Raw genomic sequence first — 12,600 nt, forward strand, 5'->3', positions numbered from 1 at the left:
TGAGTGTGCAAGAGGTGGTATGAGGCAGAAAAACTGTGTCTCCGTGTGCACACGGGCTGTATCCTGCCCTGCCAGAAAGGGTTGGGTTTGCCTTTCTGTCTCTTAGTGGCATAAACAGGGTAGGATAGTTTGTTTGGCCGAAGGGCAGCCACGTTATAGAAATGCTCACATTCTCGCCAGTTGCCGGCTTTTACAGAGCATCACAGGGCTGTGAAAATTCAAGTGTTTTCTATCCCACCAGCCATTTACTGAGTGGATGACATCTCTGGGCAATGGCAGCCAACGTTCCAGCTTCACGTTTTTATCGATGTCGTAAACAAACAAGCCAGAGAAATAATCTGGGAGGTTGAGTGTGACAGCAATTCATATCACACTTCTTGTTGTGGCAACTTATATGTGAAAAGCTCAGTGGTGTGGCACATGGTATAAAGATGTTCTTGTTATTGAATTCAGGAACCTTCCATGGGTAGTGTTAGTCTGACCAGTTTGTGCTGACAACATGCGTTCTGTCTTCATGAGGAGGCCGTCACCATCCTACTGTGAAAATCCTGGTCTCTCATCATTGTAATCCTTTCCTGTAGCGAGTTTTTAGCCTCAGTTACTTTTCTGTTAGGAAGGTAGAAATAACGAAGGCAGCCATCATGCACTGACTGAATGGGAAGTGCTCAGCGGCATAATTGAAACCTGCAAGTGGTGAGTCACGATCCCCGCAAATCAGCCAGCCCGGAAGCTGGGTGGCCCCTGCTGCGTCTCCTCCAGGGGGCGCTGTGCAGGCCTCTCCTGATGTGCGGGCACCAAGTGTCTAATACCATCTTAAGAGGCTGGAGCTTTAATGAGCGTTCTTAAGGTTGCCTGAGGAAACATCTCATCTGAAAAAGATATTTAGGCCCAGTGGATGTCTGTCTGGAAGTTCTGCTTTCCTGTCAGGTACTAGAGTCTGCAAACTAGGAAAAAAGAGGAGATTCCTGCCTGGGGTGCTTCCCAGATGGTCTTTTTGTCATGGAGAGGGTGGCCTTTAGAAGCTTCTGGAAATCCGTTTCACCACTCATAGTTTCAGGGCATGTGAGCCTAAGTCTAGCAAAGGTAGTGGAGGGTGGTGAGACAAAGACAGAAAACGTTTCAGAGCCTTGCTTTGCAAATAGAATACAAAGATTCTTGTGAAGCAATATTAGAAGATGCAGTCCGCGTGCAGGTCAGGAGCCAGCGCCATGTGGTGGGGGGTGGGCATCAGACTATAGAATTTTGTGTAGGGTACTTTCCCCTTTCCAAACAAGTGCTGGATTATGAAAAAGAAAGGAGTAATAAAAATTGTGTGTACATCACACACACACACACACACACACACTCTAATCAAAGAAAAAGTCAAGATAGCTTAGGGAGGTAGCATCTCAAACTATGTAACTTGGAAACAAAAGAAAGGTTTTAGAAGATGGTTTTGAAAATACAATTAGACTGGGACTCAGTTACAAAAATAAAGGCTGAAGTGGAAGACATAAAAATGTTTATTGGCCTCTTAACCCTTTCCCCCTTTATACACACATTTTAGACTCAGAGTGGTGTTCTTTCGAAAATACCCCTGATGCAACCACGCACCAGATGCTCTACGAAGGAACGAGTTTCAGTGGATCGGGTTCAGGCCCCTGCCTCACAAGCTCAGAGCCTCACTCATCTTTTCCTAAACTTGAAGCAGAATGGATTTGTGAGTTCTCGAGACATGTTCCACACAGACATCTGCAATCATCTTGTTCTCTCTTCTTCCTCCTCCTCATTTTCGTGGTTTGTCTCTGATCTCTTGTGTCTCACTTCAGTAAAACACTGAGGGAAACCCCACAGGGTCAGTCCGTCAGCCGCCGTGGGCACACGTGGCCCGCCCAGTGTTCCAGTGGGCCAGTCTAGGGGTAAAACACCTGTCCCCGGTGAGCACCGTGCCACTGATTCCTCTCCCGTGAACATCTGAAGTGCGCAAAGCATTCCTCTGAGAAACGGGATATACTGTGGGGGTTACAGCACACGTAGATGAGTGTGAGTGTGAGTGAGGGTTGTACTGAAAACCTGTTTCCCTCAAAGAGTGGCTTCCATGTAGTCAGAGAGCCACAGGGTATAGTAGTAGGCCAGTGATCTACAGCGCCGGCTGCAGTGTAATCGTTGGAGGAGGGACGGGAAATGCCGACTTACTGTCTGGTCTCACTGGTGCTGTCAAAAACTCCAGACCCGACTTGATGGAGCCATTCGGAGGATCTTTGTCTCTTGTTGAGAAGTTGGCTTTCAAGGACCTGCAGTGGCAGAAGCCCAAGAAGCAGGCTTTCCAAATACGATGTCCCTGAAATTCTTGGCACAGGAAAAACAATGGAAATGAGTGTGAGATGATTAACACACCAAGAATACATTTGGCACTGCTGTCCAGTTCTAGTCAGGGAGTTGAAACCTTGTAAGGTGATTCTGTGCTATCATTTTAGCCTCGGCGTCTGTACCCCAACCCCATTACCGGTTAACGCACTTCGGAGTTTGTGAGTGGATCTTACATCTGCCACGTGCAGTAAACTCGTCCTGTACCGAGGTGCTGGAAACATCTGCCCGTGCATCAAAAAGTGTATGCCCGCTGAGTGCAGCTGGGAGAGTCCCAACAATGAGATGGTTTCAAATGAGGTTATAATGAACAGAAATCTGTGTGCGACGTCTGAACCTTTTTCTAAGAAAACAAAAATGTGCTCCGTTTCCCCATCTTAATATTACGTAAACATTGTTTGTGCATGTTTAGCCCAATCATGTTGCTACGTGGAAATCTTGAATACATTTCTAGTTGTAAAATGCATTTTTTTTTTATTTAGAGTTTGTGTGTGTGCGCGCGCACATGCGCTGTGTGGGAGAGGCAGCTTTACAGAAGGTTGCTATGGTGTTGAAGTCTGCCTCTTCAGGAGGGAAAGCCCCTCTGATGAATGTGTCATTTATGGATCCGAACCAGGATGGGAATTTGGTTGCGAGTCTCGAAAAGTTATAATAAACTCATTCTACAATTCAAAAGAAGAGTTACCCTCCAGAATGTGAATCCCAATCCAGAAAAGTTTTCAGCAAACAAGAATACTCCACAGATTTTTCAAATTGATGGCGCTTTCCAATGGCAACTAATTTGTTCCAGCATTGAAGTGAGCATAATTAACAGAGACTTGCTTTCTTAGGCCGATTCACCACCAAAAACCATGCCAACATTGTAACTGTAAGCAGTGAAAACCAATATTTATGAGGGGGATTGTGCAAGAGTTTGTGTGACAGATGGACATTTTATCACTGTTGATGTTTGGAATTCCCTTGAACAGTAATGCAATATCTTGTTATTTGTGAATGAATGAACAAATGATTGTGCTTTGCTGACCAAGTCCTCTTTAACAAGAGGTATACTAAATTAATCTTTCTCTGGTTAGCCTCAAGTACTTTGTTAGGTAGGCTCATATATTCTGATGCAAAAACTAAAAAATCATAATTGTGTTTTTATTACAGATACAGATCCACGTGTTTTAGAAAAACAAGAATTACAGCAGCCAACCTATGTTGCCCTCAGCTACATTAATAGGTAAGCTGTTTTCAGAATTTATAGCAACGTCATATCTGCCACACATTTATTTTTTTAATGTATCTTTTTCAGAGTAGAAAAAATGCCTTCAGTTTTAAACTATTTGCAGGAGATTACTGAAAAAATCAGCCTGGGTGTGGAATTTCCCTGTTTATTTGGAGAGATGAGGAGGTGGTTCCCTGTGCGTCCATACGGCTGAAAATGACTGATTTACAAGCTCATTCTGGAGCTAGTTTGTATGCAGAGTTCGACTATGCTCCTTTGACTTCACAGGGCAGTTTGAGAGGTGAATGGGTTTACGTTTGAGTGAAACTTTTAAATGCTGGGGCAAAGAGGTATTTTATGAGTTCAGAGCATAGTTTGGAATAACAGACTATATATCAGGATATAACAAATTGAAATAATTTAATATCAGAAAGTTACGTAGCAGTGTTGTGAGCGTGTGTTTCGTGATGCGGTCTTTCCTGTACGCCAGCCTTTGGTCCCTGCCCACGTCGTCTGATGTGAGCCCTAGGAACCAAAAGCTCTGAGCCACCTGTGCGACCACCAGCCCTACAGGTGACATCGGCATCCAGAAAGAACAGGGAGCCTACACAGGTGGCTGTGCTATTCACTCATTTTATTAATACAGGTTCACTCAGTTTTTATTAACACAAGATTTATTCTTAATCTTTATCAACCTAATAACAATAGTAATCACTCAGAAACAGCCATTAGTAACATCATACTAGGAACTGGGGGACAGCGAACCCAAGTCCCAGACCTCAGCCTACAGGTCCAGGAGAGACAGCACAGCGGGCGGGGCAGCCGGCAAGTGTCTTACCAGGCTGAGTCTCCCGAGCCAGGCTGGCCATGGGGCAGAGCCTCCAGCGGCAGGGCACTCAGGAGATCAGCGGGGTATGGAGCAGAGTCTTGGGGTGTGGCGCTCCACTCCACAGTGCTCTGAGCCTACCTCAGTCATACCCTTGAGGGGCCTGCCTTCCACCCCTCTGGGTCTCGTCCTAAAGTGTTTTTGGGACCCCTGATAAGTCATCAGGGAATTTCAGATGGGCTTATCCTGGGGTGTACTCCACCTCTACAGACGTGTCTGTTCAGGTCATGCGTGCAGGCATCTTGAACACTCCAACCTGCCAGGCATGGCTTAGGTAGTTTCCTTCTTGAACCCAAGCGTCCTGGCTGACTGGCAGCCACTTCAGTTGACACAAGTGATACCATTTTGTTCTGTATACTTTATTCCCGAGTTTCCCCAACCGTCTTGGCACCAGGGACCGGTTTCCGGGAAGACAGTTTTCCATGGGCCGGGTGGGGGTGAGGAGACCAGAGGCAGAGCTCACCCACCCGTGCTCACCGCCTGCTGTGCGGCCCTGTTCCTAGCAGGCCACAGACTGGTGACAGCCCAGCCCTCCTCCTGGGGGTTGGGGACCTCTGCTTGTTCCTCTCTTCACTGGGCCAGTGGCATTTCATTGGTCCTGCTCTCCAAAGTAGCAGCTCGTCTTCTAGTAAACACATTCTCAGCACCTGACCTGTCTGTAGAGTGACATGAGTGTTTGCTGAAAGCGAACATGCGAGCACAAGCTCAGAGGACAGTTAGAACTCGATCCTTCGGGTCTGAAGAGGACTTGGTGTGTCAGCCAAGTCAAATAACGGAGACAGTGATGATTGCTGGAGAGAACCTGAAATCAACGGATGCTAGGAAAGCACACACCCCTGAAGAGACAAGAGGAAAGCGAAACTAGTTTTTAATGAGAAGAATTCCCTGCTCGTAATTCAGTGCATGAATTCCTATTGGCCGTCCCTTTTTTGTGTACAACGGAGAGTGTGTTTTCAGCTGGTTGGTGTCAGAGCTCTGAGGTTCAGTGTCTGAAGTAGAAAGCTGGGAATGGATTATCTGGATGGTTTCATTTTGGTGCCTTGTTAGAAAATGTACTTCAGCCTTGGGTAAGAGAGCTCTGAATCCGAGTTGCCTGTGCTGTTTCAAGTTCCTTTATGAATCCTGGTTTTAAAATAATTCATTAACATAAGCACCTATTTGCATAATCTTTAGGATTTGCTGCTTGTCAGCCTTCCCTGGAAGTGAGAGAGAATACCTATAGTTTACCATTACCCATAATTTGGGGGATGTTTAAAGTAGAACACCTTGGAAATCACATCAGATGTGAATAAAGAAGTATGTTTGTCTGGATTACTCCTAAGACCTGTGTTATTTCCAGTGATTAGCATGGGTTTTGAAAATGTTTGTACATTAGAATTATATAAATGTTAATTAGCTTGCTCGTATTGAAGAATAGGATGAATGGGTTTATATATCAATTGTGGTATTGAGTAGGACTTTTCAATGGTACAGCAGTTGTGTGTTGGATAAAATATTACCTGGGTATGTACAAATTCGTGTGATACTCAGCCTCATCCTAATCAGGGTCTGTGAGGTTTTCACATTTGCTCGTGCTGCTCGTATTTGTCAGCCATGTTGGCAGCCAGGATTTATTCATTCATGACACAGGTGTTACACTCACCAAAGAAAGAAATATTCCGCCAAGTGTGATTTGGGACTAAAAAAGAAGTCAAATTAGAGATAAGAGCCCCACACACAAAAGGACACCAGAGAACTTGAATCAAGTGTGACAGTCTTGCATAAACGGTGCAGTGGGGGATAGGCCTGAATCCTAGAATCGCCATAATCAGTGGATGTGAAGTTTCTTGGATGAGTCTTCTGGGAGGAAATGAGTCATTTTTTAAGAAGAATATTTTATCACTACAGCCTTAGACAGACATTGTAGAAAATTAGAAAGTATAATCCAACAAAAAATTTTTTCTTTAAATTAAAACATGTCATTCCCACCACCCAAGTATCACTACTGGGTAATACCTTAGCACATATTTTTTATTTTTAAAAAATGTGTACATAATTTTTAAACAAAAGCTGGCATACTATTCTGCGAGCTACTCTTTAGTTGTTGATTTCTGCTTTAACAGATCAGTACTCTGGGATCTAATGTATGTCTGACCTGGATCATAGTAGATCTTCCCAGGTGATCTAAACCAACCCTGTACAGTGGTCCGTCTCGTCCCGGTCCAGCCAGAATATCACATCGCACCGGATGTTTTGCCCCTCAGTTCTTCTGTTCTGACGTGGTCCCTCTTCTTGACAGGGACCGTTCCAGGGATGGGCCTGGTGGCCCAGAGAATGCTCCCACCCTCGGGGTTTTCTTTTGCTTCTGTCCTCACGGTGTTGTTTGGCAGGTTCCTCCATGTTCTGTGTTTGCTGTAAACCAATTTGGACCTGGAGAAGACTCTTCCCGAAGTGGACACATCATTGTGTTCAGAGGTCTGAGAAAACAATTTACGACGTCACGTCCCAGCTCTGAGCGGCAGACACGTGTGGAGGATCGACACGTTTCCTAGTGGTTTTTAGGTGAAGAGAGGGGGTTGCCCAAGCTGCTAACAATGCCTCTCACTTGGAATCCCTTTCTGGACAGTGCCACATTCATAACACGGTACTTAACACCTGGGAGACACTTCGGATATTTGTTTGTAGATGGTAAATAAACACCTAGTAAAGGAAGGAGGGCAGAGCGAGGATGAAGCCAAGTCTGGCCATGGGGAAAATATGCTAAAGGCATCTCAGGGGCCTTAGATACGGAAGGGAGACATTGAAAGTCACACGAAACCAGTACGGATTCAAGAAGAGACTAAAGACTAGTGTGGGTTAGGTAATGTGAAAGAGAGTCCACTTGACAGCAATATCCTGACTACAGCAGAAAAGAGGACTATAAAAAATAAAGAACACGTAAAAGATCTTTTTCTTTAACCTCAGGGGAAAATAGTCTAATGTTGCTGAGCAGTGAAGGCAGGAAAAGAATTAATATTTCTCTGCTCGTATATCTGTTTGTCCAACTCTAATGTACTTTAGGGCATCTCAAGATTGAAATGAAACTTTCTTTGGCAATAACATTGACTGAAATCAACAAGGCTAGGATCCTTAAAATTGAGCTAGCTTTTTGGCTTACAAAAAGAAAATTGAGTAGAAATAGTAGCCTTTATTTATGCCTATTTAATATTGCTTCATTCTCCTGAACATAATGTTTAACAAACCTTTAATTCCTTTAAAAATAGGTCTGTTACGATACCCCAAGAAAACTTTAAAATAGAAATAGTTTAATGAGACTGAATGAATTAGTGAAGTTTATGGGAACGGTTCTGCAGGAAAAAAAGATAAATTTTAAGGATAGGGAGTTCTATTCTGTGACATGAGGAACACTGACAGGTGTGTGTAATGGGAAATTTAATTGCTTAGTCTGTATATTTATTTGCCTGGAAAATAAAGTATAAAGAGCAAGAAAAAAGCTAGGAGATTTTGAATGAAAGAATATAGAAGGAATAACACTTAAAAAGCAAAAATATAACACTTTCGCCTTGTGCTCTAGGCTGAGCATTTTTTCACTGCTATTGAATTTAATCTTCACGATAACCACATGGAGGAGGCACTGGAAGACCTCCAGTTTTACAGGTGCAGGAGTTGAGACTCAGAAGTTGAATAACTTGCTCTGCTTCCCCAGGGGGTACACCAAGGAAGTGTACTGGGTTCAGATCTGCCCAGTCAGGCTCCAGAAGCTGTGTTCTGGTCACTGCACAGCCTGGCTTGTGGGGGTATCAGAGAGTAGTCAAGGGCTAGTTCAGAAAAGTAAGGGGGAATTTGGAAGACTAATGTTGGAGAAATAGAGGACAGCCAGGCAGAGGGACCACAGACAAAAATAAGAGTAATTACCATGCTGTAGATAATGGGAGGGTAGCAACCTAGTAAAATGAAACAGTAAGACAGCAGAAGCTAAAAATGTCCTGAGAGGTGACCAGTAACTCCTAAATGATACGCTGCCACACAGAGACAAGGGCGCGCAGGGTACCTCCCAGCTGAGCAGGCCTCAGCTGCGGTGGGAAAGCACACCTTGGCCTGTTCCATCAAGAGGAGAGAAAGGCAGAGCCCCGGGAGCACCCCGGAAGCCACCCTCCGCCACGTCTCACCCAGTAGGCGGGTGATAGGTGAGCCGCAGAGGGAAGTCAGCTGAGTCTCCATGGAAAGGTTGATGAGAAAGACGTAGGTTACCTCTGGATATTTCCTTCAGGTCATTATAATGTAGTTCAGGGAGCTGCCTCCAGGTGACAAGATAGCTTATTATTAACTTGCGATGCCCCAGAAATGGATAATAACTGTGAGATAATTTAAAGATATAATAACATGCATGGCCTTGGCTCTTATACTGCATTCTCTACAAAGTTTTTATTAAAGTAATATAAATTGAAGTTTCCAAATTCTAATTTTTTAAATACCTATCATTTTTGTATAAGTCATAAAGGAATATCATGCCTAGGTGCAAATTGGTACCTTCCTGCATTCAATCCTTGTCATGTACTACCTAAGAAAATTTTAATAGTTTGTACCTAAACTACAGCTCCACTCAAATTCCCTTCACTGCTCAGCACAGTAGCAGTTAGGTGTGACTTCCTAAAACTGTATTTACTTAGCCTGATGTTTGCTATTTAGACAGCAAATTATAAAATGGGTTTCATAGAACAGTAATTCCAAGGGGTGTTCACCAGTCTTTCTCTCCCTCCCCCATCCCCTGCTCTCTTTCACACACACACACACACCCTCTGAGCTAATCACAGGAGGGTTCTCTGGTTAAGTTTGGAAATCCTGAGTTAAATAAAATGGATTTCTTCACCACGGGATATATCGTCGTCTCCTATGCTGATGGGCATTCTATGTCTCCAAGCGGGATAATGTAACTCTCCTGTGTACCTGAGTCCGAGCACATCTTCTTGAAGCATCTGATGGGACTGGTTCTGTGCATACTGATCGGGCCATTGCTAGAATGGTCATTTCCACCCACATCCTCAAGTTCCCCAAGGAACCCCAAAGCCTTTTTATTCAGGACAGCTTTCTGTTTTTCTGATTCAAATGCAGAACGCTATCTGTTTTCCTCATGGTCTGCTGGGGAGGGGGTGGACAGAACTGTGCCCTTGTCTGCTGACTCAATCAACTTTTTTTTTTTTTGCCTCTTTTAATAATGATCCCTTTACTTCTCACAACTTGCCCAGATACTTAGCTGGCTTCTGGGTTTGTTGTTTATTTTTTTAAGGGTTATTGTTTTTTCTTTTCTCTTAGAAACTGTTGCTGCTTATCCCATTCCCCACCTGCAACTCCAATGTAACCCTTCTCCCGCTGAGAAAAAGAGGGTCGTGTGGGGTTCAGAGTGTGGCCTCCAGAGCAGGCCTGCTGAGCTCTGGGTCTCGTCTCTGCTGCTCATCCGCTCTGTGAGCCAAGCTGGCAGTCTCAGACTCTGCTTTTTCATCTCCAGTGACAGTAGTTTCTTTACGTATTAAATCAGTGAGTGCACGGAAAGCGCATGTAACAGTGCCTGTTGTGACATAGTGTTCTTCAAGTAATAGGTATTTTTTTCCCCTACGTTCTCCTTATGCCAAGTCACCTCCTTCTCTATCTGCTCGATACTTAGAGGAACAACGGCAAAGGTGCATTGCTCTGGAGCAGGGCCGAGCAGCTCCCACTAGGGAGTGAGTTCCGTGAGGCAGAGACATTTCCTGTCTCTCACAACTGTGTCCCCAGCCCCCAGAACAGTGTTTGCCACATGGGTGGTCTCAATCAATATTTATTGAATGAGTGTGAATTATGTGTGAATATGTGTGAAAGTGAATAAAGGATTGAGTTAGCGACACTTCCGTGAGGAAATGGGAGCCTCTCCTATCCATGTGCATTGAGAGAGTTGTGTGATGAAAATGAAATGTTACACAACTTTTAGTCAGCGTTTGTATGGAATTTAGCACAAAAATATACTAGCAGATGGCCGTAACTAGTTCTTCCACCATAAACGACTGGACGGATGTATGAGATGGTGGTTTTCGGACTCAGGACCATGGGCAGTGTGAGGTGGTGATTCCCCAAGAGAAAGGAAACTTAGGAGGGGAGCCCTGCGACCTCCCACTCACTCTGAGGACCATTCCCGTTGCAGTAGAGGGAGCGTGAGCCCACGCGTAGCAGCCCCACTGAGCCAAGGCAGCTGAAGTTGCCAGAGTCCGTAGTGCAGGGGGACCTGGAGCTGAGGGCTGGCTGCACCTGCTCAAGGTAATTCTGGGGGCCTTACCGAAGAGCAGTGGCAACAGGGGTGAGGATGCAACAGTGAGACCAGAGGTCAGGTGGTGCTGGTAGGCATTGCATTCCAGCTCAGCCAGCACAGAAGCACCTTCTCAACACCCTAATCTTCCAGCTGAAGTACCAGAAAGACCTTAATTAGAAACAACTTTGTCCTAGAGTTGTGTGGCCAGCTCCAGAGACACTCTAACGACACCTAAATCCAAGGTCCCCTAAGATCCTCAGGGGAGACAGAGATTGAAGAGGAATTCTGACACAGCAGAAGGTCTCGGGAAACACTTTGGGCTGTCCATGGATTTGACCAAGGCTAAATCCAGGCCTGCACAGGGCCAGCCTGAAATTGAACTATCTGCTAGTTCCAAATAACTAGTCTTCACAGGAGTGAATCAGATAATGCAATGTCTAACACACGGTAAAAAATGACTAGACATGAAAGACGGGAAAATTTAGCCCTTACACAAGGAAAACAGCAAGCAATAGAGACCCTCCCCTAAGACGGCCCAGGTGATTGGTTTCGGAAACAAAGTCTGCACGGCAATCATTCTAAATGTGTTCAAGAACTTAAAGGAAGAGTGTACTAAATAAGTTGTTTTGAATGAAAATAAAATCATTCTGGATGCTTTTTATTAGTCCTCCTACCAGAATGAACTGAACAAACGCCGCCTTCTCTTTCCCATGTTTTTCCTCACTCCAAAGCCTCACCCAGTTTCCCCAAACCCTCCCTCTTCAGTTGCACTCCTTTTTGCCAGACTGTAGTCTTTCACAGCCTTGCACAGCATTAAAAATGCTGTAATTAGACAAGTGTCCCCTGGCCTTTTATTTTATACAAACAAGCCTGAGGCATTTGATTTTTTTTTAATCTAAAGGCAGTGGGTGTTTTTTTTCCCCTCCATGAAACCACCTGTTTGTGGTCTTCAGAGAGCAGTCATGTTTATTACAGTACAAGACAGGCGTTTCTCTTTCCCTTTGTCCACCAGATCTGCAGTTCTGTGCACCGCAGCCCCAGCCTGCAGCCTGGTGCATGCCATAAACATGCTGCGTGCTGTTAGATCTCAAACACCAGACGTCGTGCTACCATTTTCTTAGCCTGCGTTTTTATGGACATCAGTTGAAACAAAGCGGAGATGGCTGCCTGCCAGATTTCTCCTTGTAATCTCTAACCTGATGTGGCTTGCTTCATTGTGTTCTGTGAAAACCATGTACAGGCAGCAGACACTGGGAAGCCAGAAAGAGCCCTTCCGTGACATTTTGGCTTGTTCTAACAATTAGCTTGTGCTGCTGGCGTAAAACACGTGGGAGGAGAGGTGAGTCTTGGCAGAGCTGGGCGGTACGACTCGCTGGCTAGGCCTCCTTGTATAACTTCTTTTGTCCTCTGTAGTTTGTTCTCAGGGCAGTTATTGTTTTAAAACAGGTTGCCTATACAACTCGAATAATATCAGGTCATTTTTTTAGTCTTCTCAAACCATCAGTATTTATGACTAATCTTTGTTTTATGCATCTTTGTGAATCAAGTTCGAAGCTGCATTTTTCAAAATCTAACTTATTACAGGTCAAGAGGGGTGCAGTGATACTGAAACTGTCTAGAATTGGACACCTACTTCCTTTCTCCTCCCCACTTGGAAGAACCCCATTTGCTGGACTTTGTCCTAAACAAGAGCTGCTGTACTGTCAGCGTCTTTAACTGGGACATTTCCCCACTGATCACCATCTCCTCTTTCGCCACATCTGCCTGGAGACCTTTGGGATTTAACCCCCTCTTCCTTGCCTCCACATTCTGGCTGGCTGCTGGGTGTGCACTTTGAATTTACCGGTTTAGATGCATCCCTTTGCCCCAGTGTCCTTGCCCGCTCATCATCTCCAGCCTCAG

The 12,600-nt window shown here is 44.8% G+C and overlaps 1 protein-coding gene across 1 annotated transcript in view; it reads left to right on the forward strand.

Moving 5' to 3' along the window:
* Positions 1 to 12,600, forward strand: part of JAZF1 (JAZF zinc finger 1) — a 296,969-nt gene that overhangs the window by 169,908 nt on the left and 114,461 nt on the right. Inside the window, exon 2 of the mRNA XM_045828884.1 lies at positions 3,496 to 3,568. Coding sequence (XP_045684840.1) covers positions 3,496 to 3,568 — 73 coding nt within the window. The remainder of the gene's footprint in view (positions 1 to 3,495; positions 3,569 to 12,600) is intronic.

This window comes from Phyllostomus hastatus, unplaced genomic scaffold (genome assembly GCF_019186645.2).
Source record: "Phyllostomus hastatus isolate PE091 unplaced genomic scaffold, TTU_PhHast_1.1 phas_scaffold_78, whole genome shotgun sequence".
Taxonomy (NCBI): domain Eukaryota; kingdom Metazoa; phylum Chordata; class Mammalia; order Chiroptera; family Phyllostomidae; genus Phyllostomus; species Phyllostomus hastatus.